This window comes from Meles meles, chromosome 17 (genome assembly GCF_922984935.1).
Source record: "Meles meles chromosome 17, mMelMel3.1 paternal haplotype, whole genome shotgun sequence".
Classification (NCBI taxonomy): Eukaryota; Metazoa; Chordata; class Mammalia; order Carnivora; family Mustelidae; genus Meles; species Meles meles.
Window position 1 is genome coordinate 32648560 of NC_060082.1, and position 17241 is coordinate 32665800.

General features: G+C 34.6%; 1 protein-coding gene across 3 annotated transcripts in view; it reads left to right on the forward strand.

The window, feature by feature from the left end:
- The window catches only part of DENND1B (DENN domain containing 1B), a 267935-nt gene that overhangs the window by 132199 nt on the left and 118495 nt on the right, over positions 1 to 17241 (forward strand). For 2 of the 3 annotated variants that reach the window (XM_045982799.1, XM_045982801.1), the window contains exons 8-10: positions 1842 to 1901; positions 3114 to 3167; positions 5607 to 5717. In XM_045982799.1, coding sequence (XP_045838755.1) covers positions 1842 to 1901; positions 3114 to 3167; positions 5607 to 5717 — 225 coding nt within the window. The remainder of the gene's footprint in view (positions 1 to 1841; positions 1902 to 3113; positions 3168 to 5606; positions 5718 to 17241) is intronic. The other variant, XM_045982800.1, reaches the window with a different exon arrangement.

The window sequence follows — 17241 nt, forward strand, 5'->3', positions numbered from 1 at the left end:
AATAAAGCAGAGGCTGATGTCTAATTGCCAAAATACACTATAAAAGAAGAAAGGAGGTCAAGTGAAAGAATTAGAAGAAGGAACAGTTAAGGAGAAACTCAGATTTGTAGGTCACTAAACCCAAAAGAATGCAAGGTTAATGGTTAGTGGAATGAAATAGAAAGGTCAAGGAAAAACATCAAAATCAAAGAAAATGTCTAGATTATCAAAAATAAGTGTCATTCTTTGAAGAAGTTGTATTTATAAAATGATTCTAACACTTTGTTATAGGGTAAAGGAAATATAGGTACTAAGATAATAGAGGTTAGCTATCCTAGATCGTTAATGGAGTTTGAGTGCTATGAATTCTGTAAGACTGGTGATTCATAGACCTGTACCCCTGAAACAAACAATACATTTTATGTAAATAAATAAGTAAATAAAATCTTTTAAAAAAAGTGTGCTGGTTTTAAATTGGAGTGTCATTTGTTCTGGAGTAAATAAATATCTTCTAAAAATACATTTCAAAAATACTGGATATTGAAATACTTTACCTTTATTAGTAAGAATCATATATCAAAAACTATTAGATCTCTTAATATCTAAGAATAGAAGATACTGGTTTAAGTCATGGTCACTAAATGTGTGATGTTAGCAAAAAAGTTAATATCTTTTGATGATTATTTTTCTTCATATGAGAAATTGAGTGAGTCCATTTTTGAGAAACTTGTTTGGGGAATTGTGTGAAATGATATATCTAGATAAACTATGAAAAGCTATCCTGGGGCGCCTGGGTGGCTCAGTGGGTTAAAGCCTCTGTCTTCAGCTCAGGTCATGATCCCAGGGTCCTGGGATCAAGCCCCACATCGGGCTCTCTGCTCTGCAGGGAGCCTGCTTCCTCCTCTCTCTGCCTGCCTCTCTGCCTAGTTGTGATTTCTCTCTGTCAAATAAATTTTTAAAAAAAAATTGAAAAGCTATCCTAACGTTAGTTTTTAGTGAATTGAAATTTTATTTCATTTGGATAAGATATTTTGTACCGTAGCTGAAATAATCTTGTTTAGGGAATTTGAGTGACTGTGTTCTATTCTATGTATGACAGTCATTTCTATAATTTAAGCCTTTTTGTAAGCTTTTGAGTCAGTATCTGTGGTAGCTTTCAAATCTTGTACATCTTTTCTCAATACAGTATCTAAAGGATTGGCAGATTCAGCTGGTTGATAAAATACTGTCTTAAATTCATGTAAAGTCCATTTAGTAATTTCATTTGATTTCAGCTAGAACTTACTAAAGTGCTGTGCCTAGTGCTATGCTGTTCCAGACTGTAAGAGTTGGGATCCAGAAACATTGTCCTCAGCTACTTGTTGAAGTTTTAGTTTTATGATGCCCAGTAACGATTGATCATCCTGGGAATTATTGTTCTTCCACAAAGTGGAAAGAAAATTTTGTTTGCACAATTTCTGATAGAAAAATGTGCGAAGCCTTGGGAAACTACTATACTTTCTTACAATACCATATTTTGTGAATGCTCCAACACATGAATTTTTCAAGGCTTGACATCGAAACTATAAGAATATCACAGAGATTGTATAAAAAGTTAATATTTAATGTAAACACTTGTTTTGAAAGTACATTTCAAATTCATTAAATATCCACAGCATTTTCTACTCTGTTGAGAATGAAAATACTTTCTTTGAGATTTTTCTAGCATAAAATTAGCAAAACAGCATTTAAAATAGCATTTATAATTACAGTTGGATTCTGTGGATAATGTGACTACATGAATTTGTCTCAGATACACAGCAAATTGTGTAAACTTCCCCCATGAAAGTAAAATATTCATTTTTTCTCTCATATATTATAAGAACCAAGAGATATTTATTGCCAGTGAGCAAGTTCTGAAAGATCAGCCCTTCCTAGTACCGGTGAGTTAAAAGGTCATTGGCTTCTAAAAATCACTGTTAAATTGAGAAAATAATTACTTCTTTCACTGTGTTTTTAAGATTCACTCCAGTCCTTTGGGAAATGGTTAATTTGACTCTTTTAAGAAAATTAATCGTTTGGAGTATATTTTCTGTTTATACTATCTTTTAGAGCATAGTTTTATGAAATACAGTACTATTAAAAACCCCTCCAAATAAAGCAGTTAATAGAGACCAAATCTATGCATATTCTCCATTGTCAGTAGTAGTAATGTTAACGTGCATTCACAGCATGAGATTTCTGTCACATTTTTTGTCACAAGGTCTCAGGAGACCTCGTGATTTATCTCATATTGTTCTTCTACTCTGGAAAATTATACATTATGACTGTGCTAACTAGCCTGTTCTGACTGGTTAACTGTGCCCAGTATTGGCTAGAATGTTTCTTTTCTGGTTTTTAACTATAAGACAGTATTAAATATGTCCTTATGTGGTTAAGATAGGAAAATAATTTTGGAGATTAATATGAACAGAAAATAAAACAATTCTGGTGATTTAGTTTTACTGATTCTGGGTGGTAAAATTTGGGAACATGAATGGGAAACAAGAAGACATACACAATATGCTTTTTATATATATAGATCTATGAAGTGTTGTATTGCTTTGAATATTATAGAAGGTAATTACTGTTTAGTGGGCGTATGAGGGTCATATTTTGAGATCATTACATTTTTAAAAGGTTTTAAATATTTAAAAATTATGTCTTATTGCTGCTTTCTAAATAATATAGTAGCTGATCTGTACCAGAAGATTTTATTGTGACTTACCACAGACACTCTGGAATCTATGGCAAACCTCATTATTTTCCAGTCTCCCTTAATGTGTTTATATGTATATATGTGTATTATATATCTGTATCTATCTATCTATCTTTCAGTAATGTACTTTTTGTCTTAAACTTTTTCCATGATTCTTATTTTCAGTTTTAAAGTTGAATGTTTTTAACCAACACTTAACTCTTTGTCTGAGGTTATTGTTCAATATCATATAAACCTGTCATTTTATTTAAGAATCTCTCAAATTCAGCAAATCCTGAATGTTAATCCTTGGCATTTATTAATTTAGTTGATGTATCTTTTCTTATTTTTCAAATTATATGTATTGCTACCAAATTTTAATTCTGCTTTTCTTACGTGATTTATTTCTATTTATTAGCATTCCTACTTCATTGCCCCAGATGTAACTGGACTCCCAACAATTCCTGAGAGTGTAAGTTTTCTGTTTTCTGTATTTTTTAATGCTACTCATATTATGAATTATATTTACTTTTGTCTCAATGCCTAAAGATTTCTGTATAGAGAAATAGAATACATTGTAATTACCTGTTTTGTTAGAAATAAGAAATAGGAATAGTGTCGTTATCTCTTTTTCTTCTTGATGTGTCTGCTACTTTACTCCCCTCTTAATATCTGGCTGTAGGTAAGGAAAATTTTATGAGAAAAACTGTTTCTACCATTTGAGATAGTTCAGTAGGATTATACACACACACACACACACGCACACGCTCTCTCTCTCTCTCTCTCACACACACACACACACACATATATATATTAGGTCCTGAGCTCCCCTGGATGAGGTAGAGGAAATATCTCAGATGACTCTACTTAGTAGGGGATAAATACTGGCAATGGGAAATATTTTTATACACATAGTTACTTTAGTGAAGTGACTGTAGCATTTTAGATTACTTGTATAACTCCATGAAAATCTTAATGTCCTCTACTTGATTTCTTTTTTTTTTTTTTTAAGATTTTATTTATTTATTTGACACAGAGAGAGAGGGAGAGAGCAAGCACAAGCCGGCGGAATGGCAGGCAGGGGAGAAGCACGCTTCCCAGTGAGCAAGGAGCCCAATAATGGGACTTGATCCTGGGATGCTGGGATCATGACCTGAGCTGGAGGCAGACACTTAACTGAGTCATCCAGGTGCCCCCGTACTTGATTTCTTGATTTTGATTTACATGATATATATTTTGTAGGGCTTGAGGGGTACTACAAGAAATTATAAATATTACTAAAGTTTGCATTTTATTTAAAGTCCTAATTGTAGCCATATTAGAAATAGTCTCAGTGTTTTAATAGTTTTTATAAATTAATATTCTGTAGAAAAATTTACATGGAAAGTAGAAGTGACAAATAGGGTTTTGGTTGCTGTGTGAAAAGGAAATTTTCTCTTAAATAATTTTTTTCAACTTCTCTTGGAAAGATACAATGGATCAATAGAAATAATTCAATAAAAAGTGAAAGAAACATCAATAGGAAAAAATAAATTTCCAGAAATAGTTATTTCTTTCAGAACTTTACTGTTCTTCCTAAAATGTTTTCAAACCTACTAAGTGTTTGGTTTCCAAAAGTACATGGGTGATGAATGCATGAAGTCTGGAGAGATAATTGTAAATTTTCCCATATCAAACCAAGACTGTGGTGTTTTTAGTACAGGCGAGTCCAGATAACTCCTATGAAAAGACTAGATGAAACTGTTTAATGTAGACCTGATATAGATTATCCACACAGTATTCTGTGTTGAGAAATACTTATCCATCTAGAAATTATTTTTCTTTGAGACTATAGGAAAAATACCAAGGTTAAATGCCATAAAAGTAATCCATATGAAGAGCTGAATTGGAAAGTGGGGTAGACCTCAGATATAGAAAACAATAAATGAATTTCTCCCCACTAAATTCAGCACCACTCACTGATACTACAGATTCTGTTATATACCCTGCCATTACAAGTTTGTCCTGGTAAAGTTTCTGCCTTCTGGAAATCAAAGAAACTATTTATTGGATTTCTTGTTTTCTTGCCCAACGAAGTTTTCACCTCTTAGGTCATAGTCTACTCGATACTACAGTTTCATTTTATTATCATATCTTATTCAGTCTCTTCATTACTTTATAACCCTCCAGCATGCTTAAGTTTGAGTATAGAAAGTTAAAAATAAGTAAGAAGGAGAACTTCTAAAAGTCAAAGTTAATGTAGCTTATCCCAATTTTGATCTTATGTGGGGAAAATAAAGTCTTAAATCAAGGAAATTAGCTAAGCTAACACCAAAATGTATTTGGTTATAGGAGCATAGAATAGTCTGACATGGGATATAAACAAGGAGTTTCCTTAATAAAGGAACAAAGATCTGCTTTATGAATCCATCTCATCCTTTGGGTGCCTTGTACATAGTACATACTATCAGACAGTGATGTTGCGTTCTGAGTGACTGGCAAACATAAAAAGATTCTGGAATAGCATTTCTCAAAGTTCAGTGTATATAAGAATTATCAGGAATTATTTAAAAAAAAAAAAAAAGATACTTGGAGCCATACTCTGAAGGTTACAATTCAGCAAGTGTACAGTTGGGGCCCGGAAATCAGCTTCTTTTATAAGCACTTGGGGGGAGGGGAGAGTGGAAAATGTGTGATCCTCTGATTACCCTCTGAGAAACATTTTCCTGGGGTAGGATTATGTTTCAAATAATAATAGAATGTTATGTGCTTCATGTGGCAGCAGAATAATATTAAATTTAATTATTTTAATGAATACCATCTTTAATAATAACATCCTTTGAACTTTAAGACTTGTTGGTAAATGTATAAAATATTTTCCTTCGTAATCACCATGAGCTCTAACTTACACAATGACTTTTCACTTGTACAGAGAAATCTTACAGAATATTTTGTTGCCGTGGATGTGAATAACATGCTGCAGCTGTATGCCAGCATGTTACATGAGAGACGCATCATTATTACCTCTAGCAAATTAAGCACTGTAAGTACTTCACACTTCTCCTTTTAAGCAGAACATATTGAGCATTTCACAAAAAGACCCACGAACCTCCGCAGACTTAGAAATATTCTATGTGTACTTATGAGACAATATCTACATACTTTTTTGATATATGGTTTTAATCTGGCTCTTGAAGTACAAAAGTCTGATTTATAGAAAGCCTTCTCAGATGCATTAAGTCAGGTTAATTATTTTTTCTTATCAGGAGATGAGAGTTGTGTTTTTTTTTTTTCTTTTTAACTCTCCAGAGTTCATTTTAGTGCCTTCTACCATATAAAGAATTCTTAAGAGCTATTATGAGATCTTTATTATTCACTTGTGGCTTTTTCCATTGGAGCTACTTGAAAGAAATCAAGGGGCCATGATAATAGCTGCTATCCTAACCTGGTAATAGGTAGATTCATCTTTGTTGCCAAGTAGTGGTTTGGGAGTAGCTTCTATAATAGTTCTGATTTGGAGGAGCTCTTCAGGCTGATAATAACTTAAAAGTCAAAGTAGCATTCTTTTTTTTTTAATCACAGGTTTTATGCTACTTGCTGAAATGTTCTTTTGGAAGGTCTTCATTACTGTGGTAAAGGCAATGAGAATAGGAGTTTTCTTGGGTCATAGAAAAATATTCAAGAGTATTTTGCTAGGTTTCCTAACCTTTTTTCTACTGTAAACATTTAAATTTTAATATTTTGACTTAAAAATTTTTAATATAAATTTAAACTTAATTTTTAGTAATGTATCAGATATTTATTAAAACATGTAATGTTGCATAAATTTCCTTCCCTGCAAATTTGGTTAATTGATAAGAATAAGGTAATATTTTTTTGTTTTGTTCTCCCCTAGTAGAAATGTAAACATATTGTATGAAGTTTAGTACGTTAGCAGCAGTTTCAGGAGTTCTCTGGGATATCTATTTAAGTCTTTATCAATGAGAAGTGGGGGGTGCCTGGGTGGCTCAGTCAAACGTCTGCCTTCAGCTCAGGTCATGATCCCAGGGTGCTGGGATCAAGCCCTGCATCAGGCTCCCTGCTTGGCGAGGAGTCTGCTTTTCTCTCTTCTTCTGTCTGCTGCTCCCCCTACTTGTGCTCTCTCTCTGTGTCAAATAGATAAATAAAATCGTAAAAAAAAAAAAAACACAACAAAAAACACAATGAGCAGTGTCTTTTTCAACAGGTTAAATGACCACCCCAGGGCCAAACAGCTAGTTAGGTACAGGTAGTGTGAAACTAGGTGTCCTGATTCTAATTTGGGGTTATTTCCATTACTCTACATTTGAAAAAATACACTTTTGAGATTTTTAATGATAATATTGATATGCCGATTTTCCCAAAAATATTGAAAATATATTAAGTATGAAAAACACATTATATGCATTTAAACATACGATGTAGTATAGCCATAGAATAAGCACAAAGCAGTGACACAGGTAATTTGCGTTTTCTTAAAATGATATTGAGAAATTTAATCTGAGTCATTTGGTACTTTTTATATATTTGCTTTTCTGCTTTTTTTTTTTTTTTAAAGATTTTTATTTATTTGACAGAGAGAGAGAGACAGTAAGAGAGGGAACACAAGCAGGGGAATAGTAGGGGAGAAGCAGGCCTCCCGTTGAGCAAGGAGCCCTATTCAGGGCTTGATCCCAGAACCCTGGGATCATAACCTGAGCCGAAGGCAGACGCCCAACAACTGAGCCACCCAGGCACCCGTTTTCTGCTGTTTTTAATTTGCCATTGAAGTAAAACCATTCTTCTCCCCATTTTCTTCCGCCTTATTTTTTAAACATGATTTTTTCAAGATTATAAATAATAATTTCTATACGGTTATTGTCCTGAAGATTAAAAAGATTGTACAAACTGTCTCAGAGGCCTAGGAACTAAATCTTGTCATGAGACCTACTATATGCTAGGCACTTTCTAGGCACTAAGGATCCAGCAGTAGGCAAAGCAAAGCTCAAACACTCTAGTTTATATTGGACTAATGAAACAAAGAAATGAATGAATAAAAGTAGCTGTTACATCTTCTGGTGGTGAGTGCCAAGGGGTAAGTGATAAAGCGAGTGTGTGTGCAGGATGAAAGGTGTGAGGTGCAGGGTTCAGTTTATGTAGAGTGGTCATGGGAAACTGCTTGAATGGGGTAGTACTGAGCAGAGACCTGAATAAAGTACAGGAGTGAGCTATGCGAATGAATGTACAAGCTTCCCTATTTACAAAAACATTTGAAATAAATCTGAGCATATGTCTATTGTAAAAAACTGGTGTTCTCTTTATTGCAATTTATAAATACCTCTTAATAGCTCAGTAACCTCTCTCTGACTCAGTTTCTTCCCATGTAAACTGGGAGGATGGGAGTAATACAATCTTAATCTCATAGGGCTATAAAGATTGAGGAGATCTATCTCTGTCTCTATAGTTATATAAACACATATGTATATGTATACACATGTGTAATGCACATATATATATTGTGCTTAGAATTGTATCTGCATAACATTCAATGATTCAGTGATTATTAGCTATAATTTTGTAAAAGACTAGATCTGCACTTTAGAGTAAAAATTAACATGCCTACTACCCTTTAATTTTATTTGAGTTAAATAATAAAATTATTTTAATAAAGGCTTAGAATTATTCAGGGAGTTGTTTTTATGTTTGAGGTAAACTTCTGCCAATCGTTTGAAAATTCATAGAAACTTGATGGTGATGTCACTTATACGTTACAATCTTTGTTTTGGTTCATTCCTGGGGACGGTAGGACTGATAAAAGGAACATAATTCAGGCTTGCTTTCAGGATCTCCTTACCCTTAGTATGTGGGGGAAGCTGTTTTACTTGAATCTATCTTGAAAAATTCATGTGTATGTATATATCTTCCGTAAATTCCATGCATAGTAGCATTTAAGGTCAAACACTAGTACTATAACATAAATTAGAAATTAGCTATTTTTTAGGAAGAATTTAGTGAAATTTCTGAAACAACCAAGGAAGGAATAGTTAAGTGTTAATGAATTGACTTGCTTTTAAGCATTTTACATTCTTATTTTATATACCATGAAGACTATACTGTATTTAATAATAATACAAGAAATTTTACTCATTTTTCATATTTTGAATTTATAGCCCAAATTTTAACAATTAGAAGAACATATATAACTTAAGGTGTCTTTACATTTATAATTTTATTATGATTTTAAGAATTCTGTTTGTATGGGTTTACTCTTTGACACCGTATTTTGTTAGAATCATAGTCGTCAACCGTATAGCTTGCTGGGTGTTTTAGTGATGATACAATGATAGAGAATCAGATTGCTTAAAGGTCCCTTTCCTTAGGGACTGTTTGTAGTTAAAATTAGAATTTGTAATTTAGAGAGGTAAACTTTAAAATAAAAAAATAATTTTGAGATATGTTAGCAAAACTATCAAGAATAATGATATGTTTTTAAATTTTTCATGAATTCCCTCTTTTTTAAAGTGTGGTATTTTTTATTTGTTTTGTTTGTTTTTAAGTCTTTATGTACATTCCAGTTAGTTAACATATGGTGTAATATTAGTCTCAGGTGTAGAATTTAGTGATTCATCAGTTACATATACCGCTTATCACAGGTACCCTCCTTAATGCCCATCACGTTTTTATCCCATCCCACTCCCTAAAGTGTGGTGTTTTGTTAGGACCCATTATTACATTGTTTTATATTTAAGTTTGATGAATTGGGACATAAACAAATTAGTGTTTATTCTATTGATATATACACTATCGAGTTCACACAGAAGCTTTCCTGTAACCCTGAACAAGAACACTGATTTTATACATGCTGTAGGCAGGCCCTAGATGTTTAAGCCCCAAGTGCATCTCTGGTAGACTAGCAGAACATCATACCAAAGTCTCATGTATTCAAAGCAAAGGAGTAAATCATGATATTACAAGAGTATATCAGTTGACTTATTGCTGTTTTGTGACCAGAGGTAGAGAAGATTGCTGTTTAAAGTCATGTCATTGGTTCTCAAATCAGTCAGGCATGAAGTCTTGTCATATGCCTCTATAATTGTACCTCACCAGACTTTCTTTAACTAGTCAGCTGGGGCTGTGCATTTTGTCTCAAACACCCGGCTGGCCAGCGTCTGACAGGAGCTTTCTCATCATCCTGTCAGTAATATGTTAACTAGAGTGTATCTTTGTGGCCTGTAGAAGCAGGTGGAAGAGATGCTTCTCTTTAAAGCAGATGTCTAAATGTTAGCTACTATTTTGACCAATATTTAGCTGGTAAATATCACCCTCTTAAAGTCTATAAGCACATTAGTAACAGAGATTGGACTGTAGAGTGCATGTTCTTTCTGGAATAATTAGAACAAGCAATATGCTCTGAGTGCTGGAATTGTGCTAATAAACTGTAATTTCTTCCTTTGTTATAGTTGCCCCCAGGCATTTAAGCATATGCTTTTCTCTCCTTCTCTCATTAATTCCATCAAGGGCATATGCAAAAAGAAATCTTGTGGTCTCTGGAAAATCGGCTATTAAAATGTAGATTTTATAGGTTTAGACTGAAGGGGAATCCAGAGGATTTTAACCTCTCCATCTACATTTTACATATTCTTGATTTGTCTTTTAATGGTGCCACCTGTATCAGCATTTATTCTGAAACCTGAAGCACAGAGAATCTTCTTGGAGATTAAGAATTGAACATTTGGTGAGAGAACAAAGATTACCCAGGTCTACTTCCTACTTAAGACTATTGAAGTGTGCTTGTGCCCCTGTGTTTTTAAAGCTGCAGCAGAATGGTGCAGTTAAAAATTGTTATGAAGACCTTTTGGAGAGAGATTCTAGGAACAATTTTTAGATTTTTTAATTCTTCCCAAAGCCCATAGCAACCAGTTATGTCAGCTGAAACTACAGATTAGAATTCTATTTACCAGTGTATTATTTGACATGTATACCATTCTTCTGAACATTGTATTTTCATTCGGTGCTAAATGAATGTGACTGGAGTGTGGAAATGGTACTGTTGTGGTTGTCCAGTGGCACCATGTTGGAAGATACGTATGCAGGTCAGTCAGAGGAAACCTCTAAGCAGGAAACCTATCTTCCAACTCCTGTGGTAATAGGCATTCTGTTCCTCACAGAAACAATCATGTATTTCTGCTTTATGGTTTAGTTTACTCGTCCCCTAAAAGTAAACAATTGGATTTTAATTTAAATATCTGTTTTTAATATAACAATTATAATCTTATCTAAGGGGCATATTGTCAATCACTATGTTCTCCAAGTTTTGTTCCTACAACTACAACAATCTCAAGATTTTAGTTTACTGTAGTATTTTCTATCTGAAATGACTGAATTTTGTGCTGTTCATGATTCTCAATCTTAAATATAGGAAAAGTTATATATATATATATATATATATATATATATATATATATATATATATATAGTTTCTGTTTCCTTAGTAAAACTATTGAGAGCAATTGGTTTATTTTTAAATGTACCTTCTATCTTTATGTTTATGCACAGTATATATTTGTGTGTGTGTGTGTGTGTGTGTGTGTGTGTGTGTGTGTGTTTATGTATTGTGTTTGGCATTTTGCAGTTAGGCAAGTTTTTCTATTCTGATGAAATGTCCTAGATTATATTCCCTTATCCTGCAGTGGGACTGATTTTGGGATTGACCCTTCCATCTCATCTTTTTCCCTCACATACCTCCCCGGTCCTTTCTTTGACCCCTGTTTTTCATTCCATTGCCCATTGCCTTAGTTCAGGCAGTTGTCACTTCTCACAAATACTATTTTCAGATCATCTGTTTTGAACATGTTAGCATTTTTTCCACTTACATAAAAGGATGGGGACGATGAAAGGAGTAGTTATAGCTAAGAATTACGTAGTGCATTCTATGACCTAGTTGTTCTTTAACTTAATCATCAGTTACTATAAACTCAGGGAAGGAACCTTATTTGATTCATTCACTACAGTAAACCTACCTCTTAGGATAGTGCTGATATACCTAGTAGGTTTCTAGCAATAATTTTTTGAGTCAGTGCCTGAAGCTGCACTTTTTTGGGTCTTCCTCTAATGTGTTTAGAATGTTCCCATCTTCATCCCTCTGAATATTTCCCAGAATCTGGTTTGCTCTTTAAAGTTCTAGTTTCTGTCTGTAACTTCTGTTTACCTTTCATCCCAGAACTACTGTAGTACTTACCACATACTTCTCTCATTAGAATTATAAGTGAATTTGTTGAACTCTAGTATTAGATATTTATCTCTTTAAAGGTTAGAATCATGGTTTGTGTCTGTTGTGTGTGTATATATATGTGAGTGTATTTTTAAATGAATTTAATCTTTTAAATTGTGGATAACAGAAAAAAAGGTTTAAAATAAAATTTGTATTAATTATATTATGAAATATGAAGTGTCCATCTGATACTGAAAATGCCAGGGTAGAAATTTCTTTTTTCTTTTTTTTTTTTAAAGATTTTATTTATTTATTTGACAGACAGAGATCACAAGTAGGCAGAGAGGCAGGCAGAGAGAGAGGAGGAAGCAGGATCCCTGCTGAGCAGAGAGCCTGATGTGGGGCTCCATCCCAGGACCCTGAGATCATGACCTGAGCCGAAGGCAGAGGCTTTAACCCTCTCAGCCACTCAGGCGCCCCTAGAAATTTCTTTTTGACAAATAAAAATGTGTCCGATTGTTTCTATGACAACTTGGCTCTTTAAATAATAGTAATAATAATAATAAAGATTTCATAGATTCTGAAGTTTGTAAGTTAGAGGCTAATCTCCATGTAGGCTTTGTCTTTTAAAAGAAGATTTGTGTTTAGCCATTTTCTACTAGAATCTTTTAATTTTTTAGAAAGTCTTTGTCTAAATGGTAATTCTTTAGGGAAAAACTTAATACATCTTGAGCTCTTTTCAGCTTTATTAGTTTCTATTGCTATACTGACTCCTGTTCAGCCTGTATAGGAACATGGTTTGGTATCTTTTGGCCTTCATATAGTCCTAGGTAGAAAACATACTGCTTTCTCCATATGAAGATGTTTATTTCTTCATTCAATAAACTATTTCTTATTTATGGAGTACCTAATTCATGTCAGACAGTGTTCTACAAGGAAGGTAATGAGGTCATGGCATCTGTAGCAGTCTGAGTCCAATAAAGTGAGAGAAAGTACACAGTAATTTTATCAAGAAAAGTTTAACAAAGAATGTAAAGCTGAGGCAAGAGCCTGGAGTACCAAGAGATGAGCGAGCATACAGTGAAGAGAACACTAGAGAACACAGGTACAGCAGATGTAAAGCAGCCAGTACTCTTAGCTCCGAGGTAGAATACCCAAGGAAGGAGCCCCACCCGGGCCCAAGATTGAGACCCTTTTGAGAGGGTGGAACCAGAGAAGTTGTTATGGTGCTACACTGGCAGAATTTTTGGAAATCTGCCCCTTGGGTGACAGGCGTCATTCTTTCAAACTTGCTGGAAAGCCACTTTAGGGGTACTGAGGAATCTGTTCACAGAGAGATACCTCATTGGCAACACACTGCTGTGAGCCCACCTGAGGGGAAACAGCTTCCCTGTTTATCAGAGCTGTCTCACTGGAGGCACTGTCTCACTTCCCTGAAGAAACAAGGTGGGGAGAGGGGCATGCCAAGGAAAGCTGCTGGCTGTTTGGTGCAGCTGACAGCTGTACACTGCCATATCCACATGCAGGTGCTTCCCACATCATAGGAGCCAAGTTCTGGAAAGGCTGCAAGCCCTGCAAGAGCCAGAGGCACTCCTGCGGTAGAACTGCCCATGGTGGGGAGTGCTGGGAGAACCTTCTGGCACTGTCGTTGTTGCCTGTTAAACAGGGGCCCGGTAGCCACCTGTGCTACAGGACCTGGGCCTGGAAGAAAGCAGGCCCTTGACAAGCCACAGGGTTGACAGGAGCCTGCTGGGTAAGTATACTGGAACCAGGAACCAAAGGCCTTGCTTCCTGAAATGTCTCTTCAGTGTCCTTTCCTGACAAACCTTAACATGATGCCAGCTGTTAAAAAGAATAAATATCTAAAGGGCACAGATCTGTTTTCAAAGACCAGACAGTGAAGGGTGAATTAGGCAATAAATTGATAACTGGTATAGTCCACCCCTTTGGATATTCAACTTCCGTTTATGCACATCTAAATACATCTGTACTTCTATACAACAACAGGACAAATCTATGTTCGTAGCTATTAAGATATAGTTTTCCTTTTTGCAAATGTAGACATTTCCCAAAATGAGGAAAAGCACTCCCAAGAGTTATTATCATCATCTCTTCAAATTTAATTGCAATACATTTAAATTTCTGTTAATCACTAACAACACATGTAGAAAATAAAAATGAGAAATAGAGGGAAAAAATGGTTAGCAGTTAAAAATGAACACATGCATATGAAAGGCAAATAAACAATATGCAAAGCTACTGTGACCTCTGTTTGTATAACTAATCATGAGACAATACTGGTATTTATGGCTTACTTGTTTCATTACCCATTCCATATTTTCCTCACCCTCAGCCAGAACCTCAGCTAGTTGAGTTTACCTGGTATAATGACATGAACTTTCATTTATAAAAGATCTGAATCCTCAGTAGCTCTGTTTTTTTTTTTTAAATGATTGCTGTAGTTTTCCATTAACCTTTATTATTAGGCATAGAAAGAGGTACCCCAGAGAACCTCCCAGTTCCAGATATAGTCCTTTTTGCTTCTTTTGTGTAGAAGCAAACCAGTTTCTCTTTGGTTATTGAGATCAATCAGCCAGTAGATCAACCCCAATTTTTAGCCCGTTAGTTCAGTGACATTGGGGCCTGTAATGGCCAGGTGTCAATATCCTCTTCCAATTCACTTGGAAACATTTCTCTGTTGGGAGGTAAGATCTCTAAACCAGAAGAGTTCTAAACTACTGAGACTGGAAATAGAATTTATGCAAGTAGGTTATTAAGTGTAATAATGAAATGGCCACTCCCCCTTCCGCCCATTGATTCCTGGTCCCACGTATTCTGGCTATAGGAGAAACAACACCATAAAGTGCTTTCTGACTTAAAGCATATCCTGCATCATGTAAAATAGAATCCTACCCTTTAGGGGTATAATAATACCAGCTGGTACCATGACTGAGTCTTCAGTAAGCCATTCCACTTTTCAGTTAGGCCAGTTCCTTCTGGGTTGTAAATATGGGTAAGACTAGTTAGTTTAATGGTCATGAACCCATAGCTTTACTTACTTTGCTATTAAATGAATACCTTGATGAGGTCCAATGCTATAAAGAAGGCCATGCTGATGGATATGTTATTCTATGCATCTAGTGATTGTGGTTCCTAGCAGAAGCATTATAGTCAGAGAAGACCTTATCCAGATTATTTATTCCAAAGAGGATGGACTTATGCCTCCTCCTTGATGGAAGAGTTCTGGTATAATTAACCTGCCACCAGGTAGCTTGTTGACTGCCCTGGGGGTTTATCTCCCTAGAAGGATTCTGCCACAAAATCACCTGAACAAGCTACCAGGTATTACTGCTGTGTGTTACTGGCCACTGTGTACTGCAGAAGCCTAACCCTGTAGGAGCCTTCCTGAGAACACACTGGAACCAGGAAGCAAAAATCCCTTCCTCCTGCAGTGTATCTCCAGTGTCCTGTACTGACTAAGTTCTTCTTTGTCTTCTACTAACATTAGGCTATCTGGTAAAAGAGGAAAATGCCAAGAAAAAGACCATTATCACAGATGGGTATCAAAGAGTGAATTTGGAGCTAATGGGCAATATGTGAAGGGCACAGCTTCCATGAATCAGCTATTTTATTTGATTTCCTACTGTATTATACAAAGAGTAGAAAAGGAAGACCTTTAATTTGAAGGAAATATTTAACATTGGTAAATTTTTCCAAAGACCAAGTATAACAGTATTGATTTATTCATTTGTGCATTGTTATTATTATTTACCAGGTATTATGTATTGGGAATTTCAAAGTTATTAATTAGAATCATAAATATAAATTAAAACTTCAATCATATTATGTTAGTGAATCAAGGCCAGTCAATGTGATAAGAACTCTAATATGGAAAATGTAAGAGGGAGAGTAGTAGATTAAAAAGTTGACTTCAGGATGACATTGTTTCTTGAACGGAGTTGATGTCTTGTGTAGGAAATATATACTTGTTTAACATATCTCTGTATGTGTCTGTGAAAAGAGAGAAAAGTTGTGCTATGTAATGTAGCTGGAGAGATAAGTAATAGCCAGATCGTGTAGAAACATGTTTGCTAACGTGAGGGGCTTGGATTTTATCCAACAGATTGTGGGGAGGCAAATGAGGTACATAAAATGACCAGTTTTGTTTTGGGGAAGATAACACTGGTGGCATTATAAAAGAAAAAAATGGGGTAGGGGAATTCCTTCTAATAGGAGTCCAGTTAAAAGGCTGTGCAGTAATAAAAGCAAGGAGTGACTCGCTTCTACAGTAGAATAGAGACCATAAGAGGAAGATGAAGTTGGTTTTTAGAAACATTTCTGAGGAAACTTCTGTTGGATATAGAGTCTGTTTGAAAGTAGGTAAGGAAGAGGGAGAAGTATAGAATGACACACAAAGGACCAGTCTTCATGAGGTATTTGTTTAGTTGCTGTCTAATGGTAGTGGGCTTGATATCATTTAATTACCAGTAAATTGCAACTTAATATGGGTGTGTGTGCATATAAATATTCACATGACTGTAGATGCTTATATAAATGTTCATATATAGATGTATATATTTAACTATATTTGATGTGCATGCTAAAAATACATGTATATGTATGTTAAGTACATATGAGAATATTATATACAATTTTAATATTAGAATATTTAATATATGTGTGTAATTATTCATTCTTATTTAATTATATATGCCTCACAAATTAAGAGCTATTTAATTCCATTTATAAAGATTTAGAACTTCCTTTGTGATTGCTTTGCAATTGTGATTGTCTTTTTTCTAATTGCTAATAGTTTGCAACCAGTTTTATTTTGTTCCTGGTAAGGAATATTTTAAATTACTATTTTCAGAAATGCCTAATAGTTAAAAAGAGCATCAGCCAATTGGATTTCTTTATTGGTTGTTTACAGTATTACTCTACCCCAAGATATGGTAGCAGAGCAATTATATTAGTAATATCTTCTAAATTAGAGATTTGTGTTTCAGTCCTGACTACTTAACAAATAAATTAGACTTCATATAAGCCATTTAACTTTTTTCCTGCAGTTTCTTGTTTAAAAAATGAAAGAATTGAGCAAGAAAGATCCTTTCTACCTATTAAATGCAGTCATTCTTTAATTGTACTGTTTATTTCTTAAATAACTGCCTAAATTATGTAGTCTTTATGTAATTCACATGAACTGCTTAACTCATAATCCTTTAGAATTCAGTATCTATGAGTTTTTGAGGAGAGAAGATAGATGGGTACATTTGAGCAATGTAGATTAGACTGGTAAACTTTGGTGGAAAGGTAGACGGGCCTTTTTTAGGAAAAACAAAAACTGGTATTGAATCAACTT